The sequence below is a fragment of the Gobius niger genome (genome assembly GCF_951799975.1).
Source record: "Gobius niger genome assembly, chromosome: 1".
Classification (NCBI taxonomy): domain Eukaryota; kingdom Metazoa; phylum Chordata; class Actinopteri; order Gobiiformes; family Gobiidae; genus Gobius; species Gobius niger.
This window is the reverse complement of record NC_136852.1, coordinates 19,776,267-19,800,581: the sequence shown is the minus strand read 5'-3', so window position 1 is coordinate 19,800,581 and position 24,315 is coordinate 19,776,267. Positions and strand designations below refer to the sequence as shown.

The following is a 24,315-nucleotide window of genomic DNA, read 5'->3' as shown; positions in this document are numbered from 1 at the left end:
CTTCCAGGGAAAAAAAAACAGTGAGGTTTTTGCCTTGTATACAGATTGCAAAGCCACAGATATTTCGATGCATTAGATAAGCAAAGAACAAATACATTTTATCAAACATTTTATTTAAGTTCATTCACCACGATGTTGTAAATAAGATGGAAGACTTCAGTGATAATGTGATTAATGCTGATTGTTGAGTCAGCTGGTGTTGCTATAAGAATGATTTAGCTATTCATTGTGCAGCAATAACCACATATACAGTAATGAGGAATGACACTTTTTGCCGCCATGTTTCCATATTCAATCCAAGAAAGTATACATCATGCATCCTATTGCCTATCCTATGTATTGATACAAACCAATACAGTCTTTATATTGGTTTGTACTTGGTGTAAAGTAGAATGACAGGTATGTATAGAGCATTTGCCATGGACAGCAAAGTTACCGTAAATAAAATATTTCCTTTGATTCTCTGTTTATTTACTTATAGCGATATGTCAGTCCTCTATCTACAAGTGATTGAGCACAGATGTGTCTTGTGCATCCAAGAGAGGCTGTCTGTAAGTTCAGGCAGCTCAGCAGAAACTCTGGACCAAGCACTAAATATAGATTACATAGGCTGACTGATGTTAAAGAAAATGCCAGGCTTCAGACTGTGGGTAAAGCTATTTCAGATGGCAGATAATCATCTGTATGTCAGCCATGGCATACTTTCTCGTGGGTGTGATAAAGATGTTGATACTTTTTTACAATGTGCTTTTGCATTGATGTGATGAATGGTTCTCATAAATCAAAAATTCTCATCGCTTTTGTGAACGGAACAAGCACTTTTGTAAACAATTGTGTATAACTGCACAAAGGGAAGCACTTATGGAAATGACTAAGGAAATAATATGCAAAAGAAACTTTTCACTTTTACAGATTGATTTTCATACTGTGCCAAAATATTTTTTCTCACTTCTACTACTATCAGACCACAGTAGTAGTTTCTGTGTTAGGTGTGAGCAGATGGACTTGACTCCATGTGGGTGGCAAAGTAATATGCTACGATTGTTGTTACAGTGTAATGGAAAATAATTTAACTGTTCGGACATTGCGCATGCAAAGTCAGATTCACCTGATCCTGAATTTAAACGGTTCAACAGCTGTAACACCAATGAGCTTGGACCTTTGTTGAGGTCTAAAAGATTCGTAGGTGATGTACATTTTTTTAGGAGGAATTTAGTATATTATATATTATAAGAATTGTGGCTTTTACGCTTTGCCAATTGGTGCCATCCAAGTTGTAGCTGATTTGATTCTTTGCCTTCTCTTTATCTGTGACTGGAGATTATGTTATGTCCTAGGGTACTGGCACCATTGATTCCTAAATTATAGAAAACTACAGAAGTGCACAAGAAGGGCTGTATTTGTTGCTGTTGTCCTGAGCAGCTGTCAGGTGCTATCAGTGAAACCTTTAATTGGAAATGTAATTGAAAAACATGTGATGAAGCCACAGCAGAGCAGAGCCGGGACAGTGTGACTCATTCTATCAAGAACATACAGTTACACACACGCCGCCCGCTGATAAGCCTTGCACCGCTGAACTGGTGAGGAGCTCGGCACAGATTGCGATGTGATACTTGCTGGCGTCTGCACAGCTGATCGGAATAGCTCCACAACTCTCTGAATGAAAGGGGGAGCTAAGAAAAAGAAATGGCTTGCGTTTGTGGACAAAACACAGTAGATCACAGATAGAAGCCATAGAAGCCTTACAGCAAAGATCAAATTCTGATTATTATGAGCTTTATATTCTATGTACGATAGGCACATGTGATTGGTAGCACATAAGTGTTTGTGTTATGAATGATTGAATGTGCACCGTCAATCATTGTGCATAAACATATGGAGCCCTAGCCTATCCACAAGATTCTGATGAAATGGTGCAAATAATTGTTTTAGCCGACGCAGATGGCACAGTTCTATTACTGTTCACTTCCTGTACATATGCTTTGTCATATTGGTGCTGTGAATAGTGCATAATGGTGCATATAATCTAACACAGTGGACTGCTTTACCTGTGCAGTTCAGCGGCAGCCTGTGACCACGTGACAGGCGAGAGTGGGTGGCTTTAGTGAGAGACCCCTGCTTTAAGAGAGTGCACATTAGGCTCAGTGTCCCGCTCAGGCTATTAGTGGATCAGATTTGCAGGAATAAGAATGAAGAAAGCAGTAGGTGCAGAAATAGCAGCGTTGGCCACTTCACCACTCAAAAGAAATCACAATGGCTTTTCAACAACACAGCACTTATTCTCTACCTGCCAGTCACCAAAGTATTATTAAAGTTATTATTCATAAATGGAAGGTATTCATAAATGGATCGTTTCGTGTTTTTGTGATAGTGTTGTTTAGTTAGGTTTGAGTTTTGTGCCATGTTTTCAGAAATAACGTTAACATGTAAAATTGTTAAAATGTAAATTAAATCTATTTCATACACAAATCAACAAAGCAGTATCTTGCCTCAAAATCATTTTTGAAGAGTTTGAATTTTTTTTTCATGTAATTTAGAGCAAGGAAGATCTTTTATTTTTGGTTGATTCAGTGGCCAGAAAAAGTAGACTTAGGTTTTACTTTTCTCAGGTAATTGTACTTTGGAGACCTGGGGAAGCGCACTGGATGTGTGTATTGTCTCACAGTAAAGCTCAGGGAAACACGACAATAGACACTAGTAGCCAATAGGAGCGCTCTGACTCCGCAGCGCACTGATCCGAGATCCACCGGACTGCTCCCATCAATCAGACCCAAGCAGCACCTGCGCGCGCCTTTGGCAATACGGCACAGATATAACTCTATGGACCTTCATCAAAGTTTTATCATTTGGTTTGGTTGATGGCTAATTCCGATTAGAGCTTGTTTAAAGTGACACAAAGGGAGTCGCCCCTGGACTTCATTAAGAATCAGCTCACAACCAGGCACCCGCGTGTTATTGATTTACAATGGGAACACATCGACGCGCTGCGTTTCCAGAATAGAGGAAAGTCTCTTTGACACCCATTGATCTTGCGATTAATTAAGAGTCAAGTGCGGATCTTTGATAGCGTGGACATCGACACTGACCTGCACATCCTCACAGGTATGTGGCACTAATGACAACCTGTTAGACATTCTTTAGGCGAGAAGGTTACTCTTTATTTATAACATTTCGGGCTTTATGACTGGAGTTCAGTGAACGTGCGCTTCGAGGGCTCACACCTGTTGTCGTGCACATGCGGTGTCTGCGGAACTTGTTACTGCATTGTTCACATTAAAGACATCATCACATATAAAGACGTGTGGCTGATTATGCTGCTGACTGTTGGAAAAGAATGTTGGATATAGCCTATAAATCTTATGCGTAAAAGTATTAGGATCATTTTAACGTTTTGTTTGGACACGTGCCGCATGACTTCAGAAGTGTTTATTTGTTATGTTATTACTGGTTTCCCCGATAAAACAAAGTCTATAGCAAGGGGCTGCGCTGATCCCCGCTGGGCCACCTCGCCCTCACAGTCACCCCTGTCCTGCAGTGCTGGGGCCACGCGAGGGCGCACGCAGGAGCTGTCCACACCTCTAGTGCTGACCTGTGCTGGTCTTTGTGAATCATTTATATAACAAATAATTTTACTCATATCCAGCACACAAACCTCTATGACAAGGTGCACAAAATCCTCATTACTGGACGACATAGATTGACTGAGTGTCAGTTTTTTGTGCGCCAATATTATATTATATATAGGCTATATATATAAAAAAGTTATCTCCAAGGTGGCAGTGTTGTCTCATTCTTGCTGTGAAATAAACACAGGCTTGTAGTAAAATGCATTGTAAGCTTGACAGTACCCGGCGGTGATAAAATAAGTGATGACTGCACCAAAGGTCTTACTTCAGACCAGGGACCAGAGACATGTGTCAGAGCAAACAAATATAAAATGCTTAAAAAGCCTAGAATTCTAAACATTGCCTAAAATCATTAATCTACAACAAATAAATGTGTGATAACATTGATCATCTATCTATCTATTAGGGATAGAAATGGTAAGTTTGCCCCCAAGTCCCAGTGTTGCAGTAGACTACAATGTCAATTGTATGATATAATGACCAGATTTTGTTGCATACCCAAAACAAAATCGCACATCTGTTCAACCTTCTCACCCGTCATGCCTGCACTGCCTCGATGCTTCTTACCTGTCTGTGTAAAACCCTTTAGTATTGACACAGCGCTTGTCTGTAGTCGTGCGTGTGTGTGTTGACAATGGAATTTAGCCAGCGGCAGCCGAGCGCGAGCAAATCTTTGGGACACACTAATAAGACCGCTGCTACTGTCCCCATGTGTGAGAGAGAGGAGGGAGGAGGGAGGGCAGAGCTTATAGTGTGGAGAGGAGAGCCGCTGTACCTGCTGCTGCTGCTGCTGCTGCTGCTGCTGCCACTGCTGGCACATATTGAGCTGCCGTGGACGCCGATGCTGATGTGGACAATTTGGTTGGGACTCATTGCTGCCACTGCTGGACTCATCGCAGGCTGAGGATGGAGGAGGAGCTCACCGAAGTGGAGCACCTCACCATGGAGAGCACTGTCCCGCCAACAACAGGCACGTACCCCGAGGTGAACGGAGACCTTCCTCCCTCCCACCTGCCCGGGCACCCCTACCTGCTGGACGGGGTGATGGACAGTCCGGATAGGGAGGTGCGCTATCCTGAAGAGTACAATGAGAGTCTGGGGTAAGAGTCAGGGCATGGAAGGGATCTCTGTTTGGGACGCTCCATTTCAACCCATCCATTCCTTCTTTTTGATCCATAATGCTATTGATTGAACCAGCATGTCCATCTATAGTAATAATGGTCTTCTCAGCTCTTGTGTGTTTTATAGCATCAATAATTTACAAGTGTTTTTTACAGCTGTGCCGCCTCTCTCCAGACATTTGTTGCATAACTCCTTGAACAAAGAGCGTCTGTGAATTAAACAAGCGTATTGTTAATGGGTCTTTCTGAATCATTAATGCCCTCTTGCTGGAGCACTGTACTCTGTTATCTAACTATGTTTACACTAAGTTTTTTTTATTGTAGACACCAACTGCAGGTGCAAAATCAGTTTGGATAAGCCAAGCAATAATGCCATTGGTGTAGTGCTGAACTAGTAAAGAATTTGCATGATGAGAGAAGATTTGCATTTCTAATTATCGCTCTATTTTTCTTCGTGTCATAAACTTTGTCATATTAATAATCCTTTGGCCTGGGGGAAATATTCTAATATGATTTGTGCATGCATATTTTTAAACGGAAAACAATAGATTTGTCTGACAGGGTAATTTTGAATAGACTAAGTGATTTTGATATTTCTCTAGGTAATTATAGGCTGGCCTATGACTCCACAGGTACAAACTGTTCTGTTTCAGACGGCTTCATTTGGTGCCTGTAGTTGGATTTGTCTCTACACGGGGTCTGCAGTCGCACATGTCGGATTATTACAATGTTTTGTTGTAAGGTATTTGCCAATAATGGTCCTCTTATTCACGTCAATCTTTGAAAGTACAGTTGAGAAACATTGCCTCAGCAGCACAGGGTCATAGCATTGATTATCTTCACATTTCATTTTCCACTTACACAGTTCTTTGAGGACATGTTTGTAAAGGCTCCACTGTATTTGCAGTCTACTCAGCCGTCTTCCAGAGCAAAGAACATGATTGATTAGTCATGTTTGTCTTATCCTTGAAGTGTCAACTTCAAGTAGCTTCCTCGCTTGACCGTGTTTCTGTAGATGTCTCAATTATGAGTTTGGCTCTGTTCCCATGTAACAGAGACAATTACTACAACTATTATGTAGTCTCTAACATACTGGATGCCAAACAGAGGTGTCATTTTTAATCAGAAAGTACAAGTCTACAAGTTCTTTCCCACAGTTTTTAACTACAAGCTCTTTAGAATGATAGGAGCTCAACTTAATAGACCGTGGTTTTGCAAAGACTGTGGAGACTTGTCTGATGCACTTAGCCATCAGACTGGAGTGTGCTTTTGTCGTCACTGTGTCCTTAGAAGTGTGGAGATGTTTGATGGCTAATCGCGGGCCTGATGCTGAAGTCTAAACGCACTGCTCTGTGACCAGGCCGGCGACAGGTTGTTTCTGTGATTAAAGCCACAGTCCAATCACTGCTAGTGCTGCCGCCGCTGCACCCAACCACAAAATGTGTCAATTCACCGTGTCCTTGGAGGTAGAGCCCCATACTCACTCACTGGAAGTCACTTTGGGCAATACTGAATCAGCTAATGGCATCATGTAAACTTACTATGTTGTGAAAATAAGGCAGCTTTCATCTGCTTATAGTGGCACGCGTGTTGGGCTGTAACTCCTGCCATTGTATAGGCCTATGCCACGTAAAGCTTAGGAGGACAATAAAATATTGCCTGAACAACCTCTTTGTACTTCCAGAAAAAACACAACATGACACTTGAAATCTTTCAGTAGAGTGGTGCGCTTTCCTTTTTTTGTTGTTGCCATGGATAGCTCACCACACTGAAAGACGGTGTGCTACTGTTTTTAAGGAATGTGTTTAGATATGTTTGGGCAGGCTGTCAGGAACAGGGGCAACTGCAGTGCGAACTCTGTGACTCTGTGAGGAGACATCAGATGCATGTTTGGACTGAAGCTTCCCCAATAGTGTTCATGTTTAGAATAGGGTGAAAATAAAAGTAGGAAAAGGAAATAAACTAGGACGATGTTGTGCATGTTAAGACGAACACGTGGAGGTCAGAATGACAAGTCTGTGTTGAATAAGGACTTAAAGAGGAATCCATAGGAGCCAGAAACTTATGGAGCCAGCCACCATTTCCTTACAGTTTCAGGAAGTAGGCCACAATAAGTCCATTCTTAATTTTACAGCCTATGCTCCACAAGTGAGTTTGTCATGAGTTTAGCCAAGAGCTTTTATGGACTGCACTTGTCTCTATCTATATAACACATTGTGTTTTTTTGGGATGGAGTTGAAGGTGGTCAAAATGTTATGCCCGGTTTTCTAAAAAGCAATCATGACTAATTACCATCATTACTCTTAGCCCAAGGAGATAAATGTAGCAGCTTGATGGAGTCACACATATTTGCTGTTTGGATTCTGTTTTCTGCAGCATTCTACAGCATAAGCCGCATGTCCACATCGACATTACATGTTCTTTGCAATTATCATCTGAATTTCTTAATAGTAAAGTTAAAAGTATCACAGTAAAAAATGTACATTCCCATTTCTGTAAAAAAAAAAAAAATTAGAGCTTTGTAGCTCGGAACAGATCACAGCCAGGAAATGTGAGAGGAAACCGCTTAGAAAATCTCTTTTGTTGTGATAATGTATGTATGTTGATTTTTCCACTGTCTTATAATCTCAGTCTTCTCCTTCTGTTTGACTATGGGCATCTGCTGTTTCCCTTTGCGTCTGTTGGTTTGGTTAAGTGACATAATGAATAACAACACTCTTCTGGTCTATGCTGCTTTGATGACTTCCTGAATCCAGTGATTACTGCGTGTTTTGCTGCCGCTAAAGGGCAAAGAGCTTGTTCAGATCACACCTCCATCCACTTAATCAAGCGTAATGATGCTGAGGTTGTCAACCCTTGTGCAGCAGACAAAGTTACACAGCCTTTTAAAGAGCATAGCCTTGCTTCTAAAACATAGACATTATTACTTCTTCTATTTCCAACAAGAGCATGTACCGACAGATTTCTACGATGAAATGGTTATCGACTTTCTCCCTATGTTCAAATTTGTCTTGCCTTGATGAGGTTTAGAGAACCGTGCAGGGACCATTTTTCATCCTGGAGTTTCAAACACTGGAGAAGCTTTACAAGTTGTCCAGGAGAGTGAGAATCAAAGGGCTTTGACGATCTGGATGTCACAAGAAGTTTATTAACCACAAAAACAGGCTTGAAAAGAGTTGACATCCGAGACATCCAGATCTTGTCTTGCCTTTTCATCTACACTTTTTGTAAAACTCCTTCAACACTGGACAGACTTGAGACATGGGTGATTACTGTGGTGAGTCATACTTGTCCGCGTCTAACAGTGGTAGACCTAAGGTGCTCAGTTCTGAATTAAGCCCCTTCCTTTTTTCTTTCATTAGTTTGGGGTTTTGTTGTTCCACAATTTGCCCCATTATGAATTACTGACTATTGGGGCAATGTTATCCCGAGTTTTCAACAAAATTCAAAGTCGCACTACAGTACTATAAAGAATAGCCCTTAGTTACACTGAAGTCCAATGTACTGCATAGGGGACTAAAATGATGACAACTGACTGAATAATTGATGAACAAGGAAGTGAAAAACTAACCTCGTAAAGCAAAAGGCCTTCGGTGCTGCGGCAGGCTGGTTTGTTATGCATGGTTATCATACTGACAAAGTAGAAAAATACTCCTCTGGGCATGAGTGATTGTGAACAAAGAACACGCTGTTCATTTACGCCCGCCTGTCTCCTTCAGTGCAGCGATACATACAATACACAAGAGCACTGCTCTGTCAGCGAGCAAGCAACCGAGCACCAAGAAGATTATTAAAGTTTATCGGCCACTTCTGTAAAATGGGCCAAGCAGGATTTTACTTTACATGCAGCATGGAGATAGGAAAGCCAGCTCGAGCTTTAAGCAGCACATAGAAAACATTTGCACTGAGGTACCAAACATGGATTATGTCTTTCCTTTAAACATTTCACTTGTGCTTTTTTTATATTTTATAATTAAAATGTGAACTTCATGGTGTTTACTTCTACTAGGTCTTATTGTTATGTTGGGTATATGCCCACTAGGCCCTGGTTAAGAAGACGCTGTACCAAACAATTGTCCTAATGTGAAAGTTAATAATCTCTCATTACACAGGTATGTATTTGAGAGGCCAGGGCCATCTTTGGCAATAGGAGACCAATGTGATTGCCTAGGACGCCTATGCCCATTAACTGGAAAGGGCACCAAAATGCAATTTATAATTCTTATGTTTTAATTCAGTATATAGTGTTTGCACTGCTTGAACTTCGAATCCCATAATGCTGTAGAGCTGAGGCTCCTTTCCACACCACGGACGAATGGGGTAGGAGGATGTTAGGAGACAATCTGTGTGTGGCTTTCAGTGGCAATTATTATTATATATTCTTGATATATAAACTTAAATCAACATAAAAACACGGGATACACTTACACAATTGGTGTACCCACTCAAGTGTCCCACCGTGTTTCCTGCAATATTAGCATTGAGGAGCTATTAGGGTTGCACAATATAACGCAAAATTATCATATTGCAACATTAGGTGATGCAATTCAATTGAAAGGATGATACTGTGTTGAAACGGTTTTGTCAATAATATGGTTGTTGCAATTTGGCACACCCATATTGCAAGCTTTGTCAATCTCATCAGCCATAGGGGACCAATGTGATAGCCGAGGACGCCTATGCCTATCTACTGGAAAGGGCACCGTATAATTCTTATATTTTAATTTCAGTATATAGTGCTTGTACTGCTTGAACTTCAAATCCGTATACTATCCGTATTAATCCATATTTTATATTGTGAATGCATTTTATAAGTAAGAATGCACATTGTCCAGTGTATAAACCTACTTTGCCTCTCCCCATGGACTACAGATTAAAATTAGCTTCTAGCTATCTCTGACCTGTGTAACACATTTGTTGTGCAATGTCCCTGTCAAATAAATAAATAGTAAAAAAAAAAAGTTTACAAAGATTTGCAAAAGGATAGATACTTCCCATACCATAGTCATAAGAAACACTGCTCTGTCTAAACCAGTGCCTCTTACAACTGTACCACGGGTGACACTAATAACTGGAGTAGGTTCATGTTCTGGTGGTCCTCTGGTAGCACATCAGTACATTACTTTCAGATTTGTACTTATCTGTTTTTATTTTCCTTTTCTTATTTGTTTTAAAAAACGGACTCAATCTCACCACACCAAGTGCAGTTGGCTAAGTTATCTTACAGTTTGGTCTATATAATTATCGATAATTGGTGAGAAATATTGTCAGGCATTCTTCCTACTTCGTTAAACATATTTCTCATTTATAATTAACCCATCAAGCAGTAACTACTTTCCATGACAGTTGCCTCATAGATGAATTGGCATTTAGTTGCAGCATATTCAAATTAACATTGTCCACTATTGATCTCGTCTGAAATCAAAACTTCATTTTTAACCTTGGTTGAACTCCTCCAGCATGCAGAAACCAATTCCCACATGGGACATTAGATTTACCCTTGAGTGAGTAATAAGACTCTGGAGTTGAATTCGGGACAGAGTAGGGCGGGGGGGTGGAGGATGACTGAGATTTTGAGTGCCTCCGAAAGGTTTGAGCGCCCTTTAACGGCTAGTGCCACAGTCCATCAAAATGTCCTGAAAAGTGAAAACCAATCAGACAAAGAGAAGGGGTCTGTTCTCTCGCCTGTTGTGCCCTTCACTGCAATTCACTTATAATTAATTGTCTCAAATTCACAGATGTATATATTGCACAACAAATTATTTGCTTGTGGTTATATGAGGCAGCGTTTCTGTGAATCTCTATTTAGTGAATGAGACCTCCCTCACTTTATGCCTCACTTTATGCTTGCTTCTCTCTAATGGTAATTTGTTTAGGCGGCTTTAGCCGTGCAAATGGAACTATTACTCTCTGGCTGATTCAGAGCAACAGCTTTGCTATTTCTTTTAATAAATAGGAATATTCATTTGTGCAGCGTCATTTTCTTGCTGTGACTGATCCGTGGTGCAGACGCCATGGAGCTTGTTTTTCAATGCACACCCATGTTTAATGCACACCAATGCAGAATATCTGAACAAATTGAAAACAAACAAAAGCCTTAGAGTCAAAAGGCTTATGTTTACGTTGAGAAAGTTATGTTACAAGTTATACACTGTGTAAGAACGTCTCTCATGGATGAACTCCGGGTGATCCCTTGTCTCCTAGGCAGGTGTGAACAATGTGTTTTTTTCCCAGTCTGTCTTCTAACTTGTTGATTTTCAGCAGTAAAAATGTGGGTGTAAGAGATTGGAAGGTCGTTGTATACTGTACATTGGGTGTGACTTTTGGGAGAATTGGGGTTGCGAAATCTAATCAGTGTCTACTCTGTGCTGTGCGTTGTAGGGACAAGATGCCGTTCCACCATGTGACGGCAGGGCTGCTGTACAAGGGCAACTACCTGAGCCGCTCTCTCAGCGACAGCGACAGTGACGTCCTGGCCAGTATCTCTGTGGAGGAGTTGGATGGTGAGATGTATATATACTTTGTTTGTATATTGAAGCTTTTATTTATACGTACATACTGTATATATAAGTTGAAATGTCGATAATATTCAGACTGTGTGTTTGCTTAGTCAGCTAGGTGATAAAGCAAGTCAAATACAAGAAACTCCTGAACACTTGAAACACTTTGTGGAAGGAATATGCCGCATACCAATGACTGTAAACACTTTGTAGGTGTCATGCTTCAAACTTTTTAATTTTAGCTTCAGGACAAAACTAAACCAGAGTTCTTTTTCACTGATAGAAGTAAACGTAATTTTTTTTAATTGCATGACAGAACAACAATTTGAGGTTGATCCTCTTTCTACAAACTCTGCTGCTCATATTAAAATCATTTACTTTGCCATCACACAAGTCACTTAAAGTCATGCACCATTCTCAGACAAATTTCTTTGTTAATATAAGAGGGAGTTTGTGCCACTGACAGATGAGATTTGACAGTCTCAGTTGGGCGCCACTGCGGAGAGCATTTTAGTGTTCAGTGTACACGGTACAATATTTTGGCTTTGTAAGTAATGAGCAAACATGAACCCAAGTCTGACCCAAGGCATGTCTGAACTCTGAATATGTGCTGTTACCACCAGGGCTTTAATATGGTCAGATTGAGGAACTCCTTTGTTCACCTGCCCATCCTGAAACTAAATGAGGGGCTTAACTCATGAAATCAAACACTTGTGTGACCATGGTGTGCTCAGTGACTGGAGGTGGTGAGAGAGGCTGTTGGTGCAGTTTTAGCTGCCACATTTTAGTCAGCCCCTGGTAGGGCTGGACGACAAGGCAAAAATATTGATCATCTCGATATTCGTTTAAATTGTATTATTTCATAATATAAATAAATAAATCTAGCGGATTTACAAACTTAGACATATCTTTTATACAAACATCAGCTCAAACAAAAACAAATGCTTTCCCCCAGTTTCATTTAACACACAAAAAGCTTCCATTGTCTCATCCGAACTCCAAAACTATGTGTCTTATGACGATTATTGAGACTGATCAAAGAGATTGTGATTTCAATTACATTTTGATCAATTGCCCAGCCCTAGCCCCAGGGCAGCTGTGGCTATACTGATACTTTATAAGTGCCAGTGTAAGGCATTTTAATATTGATCAGCAATTTGCAAATTTTGAAGATAGCCCTTTACAGCACAGTAACTGCATAGGATGGAAAGAGCATGGTACATTAAAATGTTATAACATGGTAATGAATCCCATTAATTATGGTAATAAATGAGAACAGGACACAAACCTAGTTTATTTTATGGTCATATGATTATTAATCCAAACTGTGAATTACCAGGAATTATTGTTACTTTTTTTTTGTAATAATCCCTCATTATCCCTGGTTACTGAGCTGTCAAGTACAGTACAAGTAAAGTACAATCATTTTGGAAAAAATCCAGAACACTGAATACCCACCATTGGTCCATGTACCATCTGTGTTCACATATAGTAGATAATGTGTTTGCTGTGTAATAGATTTCACACCTCTGTTCTTCAGGAGGAGGTCGCACAGATAATCCCGGGTCTGAGCAGGCGCGTATTGATTTGTGTGGCTTGGGAGCAGTTCTCTGTAGTGAGGGCTGTGTGTGTTGCAGTGTCCTGGGTGGTGCTTCTCTAATCACAGGCAGCCGACCAGGGGTAATGCATTATTCCGTGCGCAGCTTATCTGGAGGGCGCCAGCTTTTACACACAACTCTCTCTCTCTGTGGCCACTGAAAACCTTTTTATGAACCCTTTGTTTTGAACTCTATTGGAGGATGATAGCATGAGTGCCTGATCAATAACAAGTCCTCCCAAATACTCAAACATTATTGCAGCATTAAGAGGTTGCTGGGCAAAACAGTCTGTCAGGGTCAAACGTTTTTGCCTGAAGTCTTTATTTATATTTTATACTTTTGGTACAGAGCTATGGGATTTTGTAGTCAGGGAATAATGGGACATTCCATATCAATAAATCAGTAGACTTTTTATAAAGGAAAATGTAGAATCCATTTTGGGCAGTGCTGTGTGCTAGATCTGTTTGCCAGTAGCTACCAAGCAGATAACACATGTCCCATGGCTCTTTTCTCAACTTTTATTTATATTATTTTGTTTTTTCATTGTGTAAAAACAATTTGCCTAACATGCAGATTTCAGTGGTAACATTCAATTTACTTTGCATCTTTTGGGACCTCTGCACAGTCAGGTGCAAAGTGGAGACAATTTTTCAGTCAATATATAGATCGAAGGGGAGTGAGCAGTTACACAGTTAAATGTGCGCTACTTAAATTAAACACAAATCACAGTATTGATCTGATGTGGCCCTAGTTACAGTCACAGCCCCTCGAAAACCAAATGATTCTTCTCAAGAGGCTATTCCTCTTGAAATAAATAAATGTCAAATAAATTAGTAAATAAATTCCCCGACTAAAGTGATGAAAAGATGTGTTGCTTTTTTCAGTGATCCAACATTTATCAGCCACTCAGATGGTGGCTGTGGCCTTATAGTTCATTTGCCTCAGATTCTTCTTGTTGTCACTTGAGAGCAAAGTGTATCCAGAATAAAATTAATTAAATACTAATAAAAGCTTGTTTTAGAGCCTTTATGTTTTGCCTGCATAATTTACCAAATCCAATTGATGCTATAAATTCCTTTGTTTACCAAATCTCTCTTGAACCAGTAAATTGATTTAGCTCAAGTGTGAAAGTCTGGGATGGCAGTATAAATATAATAAGAGTGGCATTTCCAGTGGGGTAACTCTATTGTATACAGTATAGTCAGCACTATGCAGTATGTAGCCTGTCAAACTGCATAAGGCTCTGTCACACTGTGCTCTTAGTGCACCCACAGTGACAGCCCACAGCGCACCTCACTCAGCCTCAACAATCAGAGACCTATTCGCAGCCACACTAAATATAGGAAGACTTGTGGATTTGTCCCTTGAGCCTGTGGAGAGAGGCCAGACACCAATGTTTGTGCAGGCCATATATCATTTATGTTTGGGCATTTGTGCTATTTTTTATTTTTTATTTCATTACTCGATTCACAATGCTTCGTACGTCTAGACTTCCAGCCTAAATAATACAGTTTCAATAGTCTAAACTCCCTTGAGAAATGAATTGATTTTATGGAAATGCTGTTGTGATTTACTTTCTCAAAGGCTAGCTGCCAGTTTTTTCTTTGTTCTGGCAGAGGCTCTGAACTGCTTAAATGCATTTTGCAGTTAGTCACCATCTTCCTGTAGACTTTGCTCTTGCATCACCAAAATAACAAAAACAAATGAAAAAAATATCCATATATTTTTCAAAGAGCTTTTATCCTTCCCACATAAAGTCCCACACTTACGGTTGTGAGTGGTGAGGTAAGTTTGTCGCCTTTGTAGCCACTTGCCCTGAGCCTGGACCACCATCGCCTTTGCATATTTACAAACTAGTGTAGTAGAGCCTATGCAAGCGGGATGTAGTATTTTGCCTGAAGACACGACAGGAATGAACTTGGCATAGCACAATTCAAACCATCAATGGTGAATGTGGAGCTAAAAAATCCTGGTGAAACTCGGAAAATTAGAATATCGTTTAAAAATGCATTAATTTGTTATTCAATTCAGTTCAATTCAACTATATTCAGGACTCGTAGTCCAATAAAAATAAAATAAAAGGACTAGACAAACGATTAAGATGGCATTTTAAAAAGACAATTATATCAACGTCTCCACAAGTCGTAATGTGTCGCATCTGTTTTATGATTGTCAGGGACACTATTCACTTGAGACATGTTCAGTTTACACATAAAGCTGTAAATAAATAAATGTTCGTAGTATGACCTGTAAAGTGTTCACTCTGGTATTGACAAACATTTCGGTGGCACTTGACCATCTCGGCTTCTTCAAAAGAACACGCAAAGCATCATTATAGGCCACCTGCAGCCTGTGCATGCTGGCTTTCTTATAAAGAGCCCAGAGATGAGCCGTGTACAAGGGAGTACAGTACGCTTTAATAAAGTCAGCTTTACTCTTTCTGTACAACAGAGTGTTTGTTAGCCTGGGCATACAACACTCTGCATTGTCTGAAAATGTCTTCATCATCTGACATGTCCTATAGTGATGATGTGCCCGAGGTACTTGATTATGTTGACAACATGCAAAACATCATCACACAGAGAAAAGTTCGGAAATGTCATGTTCTTGTCTTCCTGGTTTTACAAATCATAACCATACCTTTCGAACTATTGTGCTTAATGTCATGCTTGAGACCATAGGTTGAACAGAAATGGAGGAGCTGCTGTAGACCAGCCGTACTTCGACTAAACACAAATACAAAAGATGATTCAGAACAATACTTCCAGAGACACAGCCAGTGTTACAGGCTGTTGTTTAAATACAGGTTAAATAAGACTTAAACTGTGAAACTAATATATGATATAGACTCATTACATGCAAAGTGAGATATGTATGTAATGAGTCTATATCATACAATAGTTTCACATTTTAAGTTGAATTACAGAAATAAATGAACCTTTGGAAAATATTCGAATTTTCTGAGTTTCACCTGTAAAGCCCACTTTAACTTCATGTGGAAAAGACAGTAGTAGTTTTCCATGGTATCATTAAAGTGACAAAAAATAACACAGTAGCAGCCGAAAACCTTTTCTTAAAACATAATTTTTTATCATTTTATGATTTTAAAGGTGTATTATGCAACTTTTCATGAAGAAAAAAAAGTTGATATTTGTGCGTATTTGTCCTTGCGGTTGTATGTGTGGATGGCATGGAGCCTTTACTTTCGATCACAGTGATCTCTACAAGGCTCCAGGATCAACTGTTTTGTAGGTTTTCTGGTGAGAGGGTCCGTCAGCAGTGAACATTTTCCAAACAATTGATCCTGGAGCATCATAGAGGTCAGTGATGGAAAGTAAAGGCGCCATGCTGACCACTCATACAGCCGCTGCGTCACTACAAGCTCTAATACGCACAAATATCACATTACATTTCTGCATAAAAAGTTGCATAATGCACCTTTAAGGAAAAAAACAACAAACAAACAAAAATCCTTTTCCACTCTCAAACAAGGGCTTTCACGGTCAACAGTCATTTGTCCAAATTATATCAACCAAATGCCATTTGACATTTAAAGAAGTGTTAAGATTTAAAAGTGCATTAACACAAAATGTAGCAAAGTGTTGTGTAACTATTACTGAAAAACAAAGGAGTGCTTGATAAGTACACTTGCAGCAAAAAGTATTGCGATATGATACAATATTTGGTCCCAGCCCTACCTCAATCTAAACAAACTCAACAACAACATGCTATGACAAATTTTAGTCCGTGGTCACGTCCCATCAAGTCAAGTCAGTTCAAAACTGGCTATCGTCCCTAACCTCGAGTTGTGAGTTTCCAGTTCTGAGAGTAAGTGCTCTGATCTCAAATATCTCCTCCATTATTTAGCACTGCATCAGAAAAACGTTTTTTTTTTTCCTCAAAGGCTCACGGTACAGAGAATAAAACAGAAGAGACAACTTCAGGAAGCAATTCTAATCATTCAACAATTATAAGCCACATGGCCTCGTTAACATTTAACCGAGAGCGACTCCATCGTCATCAAACATTGACGCTCCCCCTCTTGTGCTGCAGTAAAGTTGGAGCTATTGTGACGCTCTTTGTCACACTTGTTCTTTTAGCGCACACACTGTTGCACCGAATGCCAGACTGCATGCTGGGAAACGGCTCAGTGTTTCAGAGAGATGATGGATAGAAGCAGTTGTGCGTGAAATGGACTGGAGTATTTGAATGTGCGAACTCTGCTTCTCTGTCTAGAGCAGATTCACAAAGGAAATTAATCGGGCCGAAAATAACAAACTTTATGGATCTCATTTTGGGATGAAAATGAACAATAGCGGAGCTCATCACAATTTGTTACAGTTTTAAATGTTTATTTTGTTTGGAAATAAGGTGTGCTTGGATATGGACGGTAAAAGGAGTCTGAAATTATGTTAATCCATTGTTTTCTCAGGAGCATCTGTTTGTATAAGCTCCGGCATATTGTCATGATGCAGGTCAGAGACGTCGCCCTTCTCTTATCTAATGTAGGCACTCATTGTCATCAACAGCCTCGGCAACATTTTATGGGACGATTCATAATTCACGCTCCATTAGCATTTGTGCCGTTCTGAATCATTTGCACACAGGCGGGTGTTGGAGCTTGGCATCAGCAGCCCATAATAATCGCATGATGGATGGAGCCGTATCACAATCACTGGATCAGCTTTAGTTCAGTAATTTGTTAGTCCACGCGCACAGGAAATGCTGCAAGAGATTATTTGTCCTGAAATGAGTAGCAGCTGATGACAAGGCGCAGAGCCAAATTAGGGGGCAATTTTTGTAATAACACATAGCACGGTAATATGATGAAAGCAGCGTCGTAACTAAAAATGACATAGTTGTAACGGTAATTACATGGGGAAAAAGACACTCACATATATTATTATTGCAAGTAATCCTAACCCTACAAGCACTAAATGTTACCAGAAATCAGCATTTTCTTGGAAACATATGGGGAAAAGGGCGGCAAAATGTATTCTGTCCCATCATGTAGTTTCCATCCTACTTCCATGTTATTGCAGTGCTGTGAAGGGAAACATAATTTTATTCTCCTGCATTTAATCGATCATATAGACACACCTTTAAGACATTTGAAGCTGAAAATGTCACAGATGAAAAGCATTATAAAGCAGAGGCATAACTGATATTAGAGGCTGGAAGAGTCTGTGTGAAGAGTAAAAGATGAAAACCGAAATAAATGATTTGCAGTCGAAAGGAAAATATTTGTTTTGGGGGCCACTTTCACATGGCTGCAGTGTCGCGGTGTCGTGTCCAGCAGAGGCGAGAATTATTCGCTTTTCAACATTGTCACGCTCCGGTATTTTTCAAGCAACATCCAACATCCATCACTCTGCGCCTCACGGAGCCAGTCTCATCATGTCAGATGCCGCTATGGTCTAAGTGTAAGCGCTTGTGTCGTCTTCTGCTTTACAGATGGAGCTATTTATTCTTTCCTGACGTAAGCAGAAAGCGACTAGTTTTCTCTTTGAGTTGGAAGGACTCTTGAAAGTGGATGGAAATGTTAATTATGCAATATCACAGAGCAAACTGAACAGTATTAGGTTTGGAGCTGGATTAGTCAGAACAGAGTCAAACTTCTTAATGTATAACATGCACAGATTTCACTGCCTTATAATGAATGTTTGTTTCTGAGGCTTCTTCATGCTCATCTGTTCAATCAGAATATTCAAGCTGGTTATAAACCCAATGAACAAACTTGTTTTATACATTTATAGAAATGCTTTGTGCCTTGTGAAGCAGCAGCTGTTAAATTATGCATGTTATTAATGTATAATGTACAGCATAGTACTCCAGTTGAATACACTGCATTCCAAATGATTATGCCAAATGTATTTTATTTACTCATGGATAGTATTGTATCTCAGGGCTCTTTGAATCACTGACATCAATCTCAGAGACCTGGGATGAGTAGTTGTCAGGTTAAGCCCAGTTAAGGGAACAACTACTGAAGAAGGATGTTCCACATTATTAAGCAGATCATCATTTTCAAGCAATATGGGAAAGATAGTGGATCTCTCTGCTCATGAAAAGCGCGGAATAGTTGAATGCCTTGGACTAGGTGTTAGAGGATAACATTCACTTGGTATGAAAACCTTCGATATTTCATGAAAGATCAAGCGTAAATATCGTACTGGTAAGAGATTTGTGGCTAAGTCAGAGCACACAGGTTTGTGTAGATAAAACAATGGCACAAAATACATCAGATTAAGAGAACAGCTCCTACAAAGCAGCAAACAGGCATTTGAAGCTGTTGGTGCCTCTGGAGTCTCCCGAACATCAAGGTGTAGGTCTCTCCAGAGGCTGCAGTTGTGCTTAAACCTTCTATCCGGCCTCCCATAAACTGTTAATTGAATGCTGACAAGCAGAAACTGCTGCAGTGGCTCAGAAATACATGAAGACTCATTTTCAAATAGTCTGGATGGAGTAGTGGATGGTTGGTGAATGACCACCATGTCCCAACAAGTCAGTAATGAGGGGATGGAGTCATGTTTTGGCCTGGAATCATGGGGAGAGAGCTGGTCAGCCCCTTTAGGCTCCCTAAAAGTGTGACTCTGAATGACCTCTGAAAAATATGAGTTTCTGACAAACCTCTTTCCATGCTTTACCTAACAAAATCTTCATCATGCATGACAATGCACCATGTCATGCTGTAAAGAATACCTCTGCATCATTGGCCCCCCTCCTATGCTGACCTCAACCCTATTGAGAACCATTGGAGCCTCAAAGAAACCATCTATGAGGGTGAGAGGCAGTTTTAATCCAAACAGCAGCTCTGGGAGGCTATTCTGACACCCTGCAAAGAAATCTAAGCAGAAACTCTCCAAAAAGTCACAAGTTGAATGGATTTAAGAATTTTGAAGCTGCTATCAAATAATGTTCCTATGTTAAAATGTAACTGGACCCGTCAAGATGTTTTTGATGAAATAGCTTTTGATTTTAGTAAATATGACCTCCTGCTGCAAATTCAATGACCATTTTCAGTTCTTTACAACCTATAAAATGTATTGAAACGCTGCTGTGCATAATAATTCAGTGCATTTTGATTTTGTCTTTTTGAAAAAAATAATGTTATTATTGGAAAGTTTATTCAATCTGATTCAAATGATCCTCTAACAGTTAAAGATTCGAAAATTATGCTGGTTTGGAATGCAGTGTAGATTGTGATATGGCAAGAAATCTTTTGTTTTTGGTTCATCATCATCAAAGGACAACACGATGCCAAATCTGAACAAGAATCAATTTCACTTACATGGTCTGGGAAAGAGACTGAGAAACTACTGTTACACTGGCTACTAAACTAAACTTAAGAACATTTTGCTTGTGTGTGTGTGTCGGCAGAGATACGCGACGCATTCAAAGTCCTGGATCGAGACGGAAATGGCTTCATCTCCAAGCAGGAGCTGGGGATGGCTATGCGGTCGCTGGGTTACATGCCCAGCGAGGTGGAGCTGGCTATTATCATGCAGAGACTCGACATGGACGGTGAGAAGCACATTAAAAGACACAGTTTCATGAATTTAGGCTTACACATAGACGGTAATGAATCCCAAAAACTGGCAAAAGGCAGCGTATAAATGACAATTATGGAATCAGGCGTCACTGATTTTCTGTGCTATTACAATTATAATTGTGAATCTGATTAGGCCACAAGGGACAATTGTTAGTTTAGAAAATTTTAGTGAAGTCCATTTGATTCATTTAGAGTTACTAAAATATTTTCTGAGGCTGTTTTTGGTTTGATAATTTCTTTGATAATACTTTTTTTCTATACTTTTCAGTCTGTCTGAGGATCTCTTGCTAATGTTGAAGCATATATAAAAGTTAAAGGACTCTTGCTGTGAGTCATGCTCACTGAGTCTCTGGAGATGTTTGGTGGTGTGAGCCTCAGGGCCTGGTCTGCTGCTTCTGTCTGAAGCTCCGCGAGCACTGACAGGTTGCATGTAGCAGGAAAAAAAAACTTGACTTTTTCTTTTCTGGTGTCATCACACATCTTCATTTTCCTTCATATTATGCTCTTTGGGCATTTATTATTGGTATTAGAATTTATTTATTTTTTGCTTCGCTAATTTTAGTCAAGTTTTAACCTTTGTGGTTGCTTTTTTGTTTCATTGACAATCTACCATTTACAGACACTATCCTGATTACATAAGACGTAAAAAAAAACCCACCACTTCTTGTTATTTTATGGAAATCTTCCATCTTAGTAATATTTTATCCATGCAGAGGTTAGCCCTACATCCTCAAAATGTGCCCACCCTGAAAGTGCATTTCGGAGTAAGGGTGTGTGCTGTTGATATTGATGGGCTGTTGAGAGCATTGGGACTTAAACTCAGTGTTATTGATCTGGAGAAGGTCCTGACAGGTTATCTGCTTCCTCGCCCGCTCTCCCACCAAACCCTGTGATCTCTACAGAGTCAAAGTGCCCTTCACACTCAAATCAGGCGAGACAGAGGCTTACACCGGCTCCTATACATCACAGCAGTGCGCCATGCTCTCTGATTGAATAATGCTGCATTGTTAACGTGTACACAATATGTAAATCATAGGTTAAGTATTAAGCCCTTTTTCCATTGTCCAATTTATAAAAGCGTTAATTGCACTTTTCCTGCTATTCCTGCGTTATATTTCTATCAGCATTATGTGTGCATTTTGGTATTTGTTTTTCAAACCATAACCTCAGTAATGGCTCCCAAATCTGCATTGTGTAACAGTTTGTCAACATGTGGTTCTGTGACTTTTACCGATGTTTTTAAAACGCACTACACGCTGGGGACATTTTTTTACTCCCCTCCCACATCTTGTATCTTTGTGAATAATTAGAAAACACATATTAAAGCATAAGCAGTGTTACTTTAAACACCTCGCTTCAGTGGACCATCTGGCGTGTGCGCTCTCTTGTCCCGCTGCATATCAACGGTGTGAGTCAGGGCTGTGAGCAGGTTCAAGTACCTCCTCAGACGGAGCGATAAGCCGTATGGAGAGCTGTGTGGTAGAACTTAACAATCACAAAAATGTCCTGGAAGCGTCAAAGAAGTGTTTTATGTGGAGTTGAAGAGCGTGAAGGATGGAGGATGATGGTCGTTCAAGGAGGGCCATGTCGAGGTTTCAGTGTGATTGGCCGTCCCAGGTGCTCAGATGGGATGAGTATTGAGGGTCAGTTCAGCAAAATTTTAATTACAGAATATGGCCAAACTTTAACAAAATAAATAAGACAGACAACTTCACATGCAACTTCACCAGGATACTGAAATTGAGGTCTTCGATTCTGAATTCAAATTTTGATTTAGGTCTTTAAGCAGTAAGTAACTTGTTTACCTTAATAAATCCTTTCCGTAGTCACTCTGGGGGTAATACAAGTGTTAATTGGATAATTGGGGGGTCTTTCATCTCCCCCTGGTTTCTCTGGCCAGAAAACCACAATTGCAACTTTCCTGCACCGGGTCGGAGGCACTAATGGACACACTAATGGAATCACGAAGAAGAAGCTAACAGGCTAAAGGGCAAAGCTAACTGGGGGTTAGCGCCACTTAAACAGTATTTACAGCCAAGTTTGAGAGAAAAAAAATTATCTCCATTGTGTACTTGGATGTACAATATCCCTCTCTCCCTTTGTCTTTTCTGTCAGCGCAGTATTTACTCTCACGCCAAAAAAACAAAAAACGCAACATGCTACAACACCTGCAGTGGTGCATATGGCCTCTAGGGGCATGATGAGTTACTTAGTACTGCTTTAAAGGGGCTATATCATGCTATGTTAGCCATTCCAAAGTTAAGTATAGGCATTTATATGATATATTGTACCTCTACCATTATGGAGCACTCATTTTTGTGATAAATATAAGTGTTTTCTGGAGGTATTTTTCAAACCCGGAAGACACAACGCTTCGATTCAGTTAGCCCCGCCCCCTCTCTCCGCACATACTTTACCATAATATAAATAAACAGCAATAAGTGAAGTCACTTCACGATGCAGTTATACGGAGTTGACATCTGCAACACAGCTTCATAAATGGCTAACATACATGCTAATATGCTAACACACAAGCTAACCCGCGTTTGGATTGACTCACCACTCTGGTCCATCGCTGTTTACATTATGGGACTCGCGTTGGTTATAAAAGTTAATCCACTTTGATTCTGGCGAAGGTTCACCAAACATCCATCAGAGACAGTCACAGAAAAACAATATTTTGGCTGATAGTCGCTGAATCCCGGAGAAAAAAACAGCTGAGTGGCCTCTTCTTGAAAAAGGTTGAATATAAACTCCTCGTCCTCGTAGCCAAACGCGCTTCTTTTTCTCCGTCCGTGACATGATCGTTAGTTAAGAATAAAAAACAGGTGTCCAGAGTAGGTAACGAGCTCCATCTTCACAGCTGCAGCGCAAACATGACTGATCTGTTCAGACGCGATGTGTTTGTTTTGGCCTCAGCTGACCTGGAAGCACCTCGGGCACATCCTTTTTTTTTTTCTTTTTTTTCTTCTTTTTTTTTAAACATTTTTTACTCTTTGTTTCTCTCTTACGACAGAAATAATGAAAAAGCTGTTTTACAAATTAAAATCAGGCCGTAAGTATAGAATTAAGACATTACATTACAGACGTCGAGCACTTCCGTTCCGCTGTTACGACACAACTGAACACTCAGTCGTTCACCAGGAGAGGGAGGAGCAGCTGCTCAGAGAGCAGGATTCAGGAGGATTGCGGAGAGCTGCGTGAATGAAGCCACAAACCACTCTGGGGGTGTTTTTGATAAGGAAATAGCATAACAACATGGCTAAAAGCTCCAAAAAGTCGATTTTGCATGATATAGGACCTTTAAAGACATGGGTTTGTCCTGGTCCCGCCCAAAACACAGTAATTAAATGCCACCACTGAAAAATATACTTTTATCTGTATTGTAAAAATATGAATCGGGCTTTCTCGACAAAGTACTTCATCCCCAGGGATTGTGCTGTCTTTTTATCCCTCAACTCAATTTGCGTCTTTGTTACAGCTCCTTTCGCTGCGGTTCGTCTCACAGAAGGATTATGATTGTTGATGAGACAGATGCTCGAATTAAATCTTTTTCCAAACTCTCTCAGTGTGATAAGTACATTCCCATAAATTGCGGTAATTAGGGATCTAATTATACGTCTGCCAAACTATTATTGAATCAATACGACTCCGGTCTATAGTTTAGAGGCAGACTTTGCCTCGAGGCAATGATTCAGGAAACAACATGCACATATTGTGGGTATTGAGGGTTTTGAAGAGACAATGCAAGGTACAAAATCCAAATCAAGCACCTGTAACTGTGGCAAAGCCAATTTGGAGCTTAAAATGAAATTGTAATGCAATGTTTATCAACTCTGTTTTTTATAATACTGTGCAGTCAGTTTAATTTGAGTATAATTAAAGTGAACCTGATGGATTGAAACACGGGTAATTAAA

At 40.0% G+C, this 24,315-nt stretch overlaps 1 protein-coding gene across 2 annotated transcripts in view; it reads left to right on the top strand.

The window, feature by feature from the left end:
• The first annotated feature begins 2,797 nt into the window (after window positions 1-2,797).
• Window positions 2,798-24,315, top strand: part of caln1 (calneuron 1) — a 39,825-nt gene continuing 18,307 nt past the window's right edge. Inside the window, exons 1-3 of one of the 2 annotated variants that reach the window (XM_079582868.1) lie at window positions 2,798-3,102; window positions 11,129-11,250; window positions 20,226-20,369. In XM_079582868.1, coding sequence (XP_079438994.1) covers window positions 11,136-11,250; window positions 20,226-20,369 — 259 coding nt within the window. In that variant the 5' untranslated portion in view covers window positions 2,798-3,102; window positions 11,129-11,135. Of the gene's footprint in view, window positions 3,103-4,397; window positions 4,727-11,128; window positions 11,251-20,225; window positions 20,370-24,315 lie in introns of those variants that run through there. The other variant, XM_079582867.1, reaches the window with a different exon arrangement.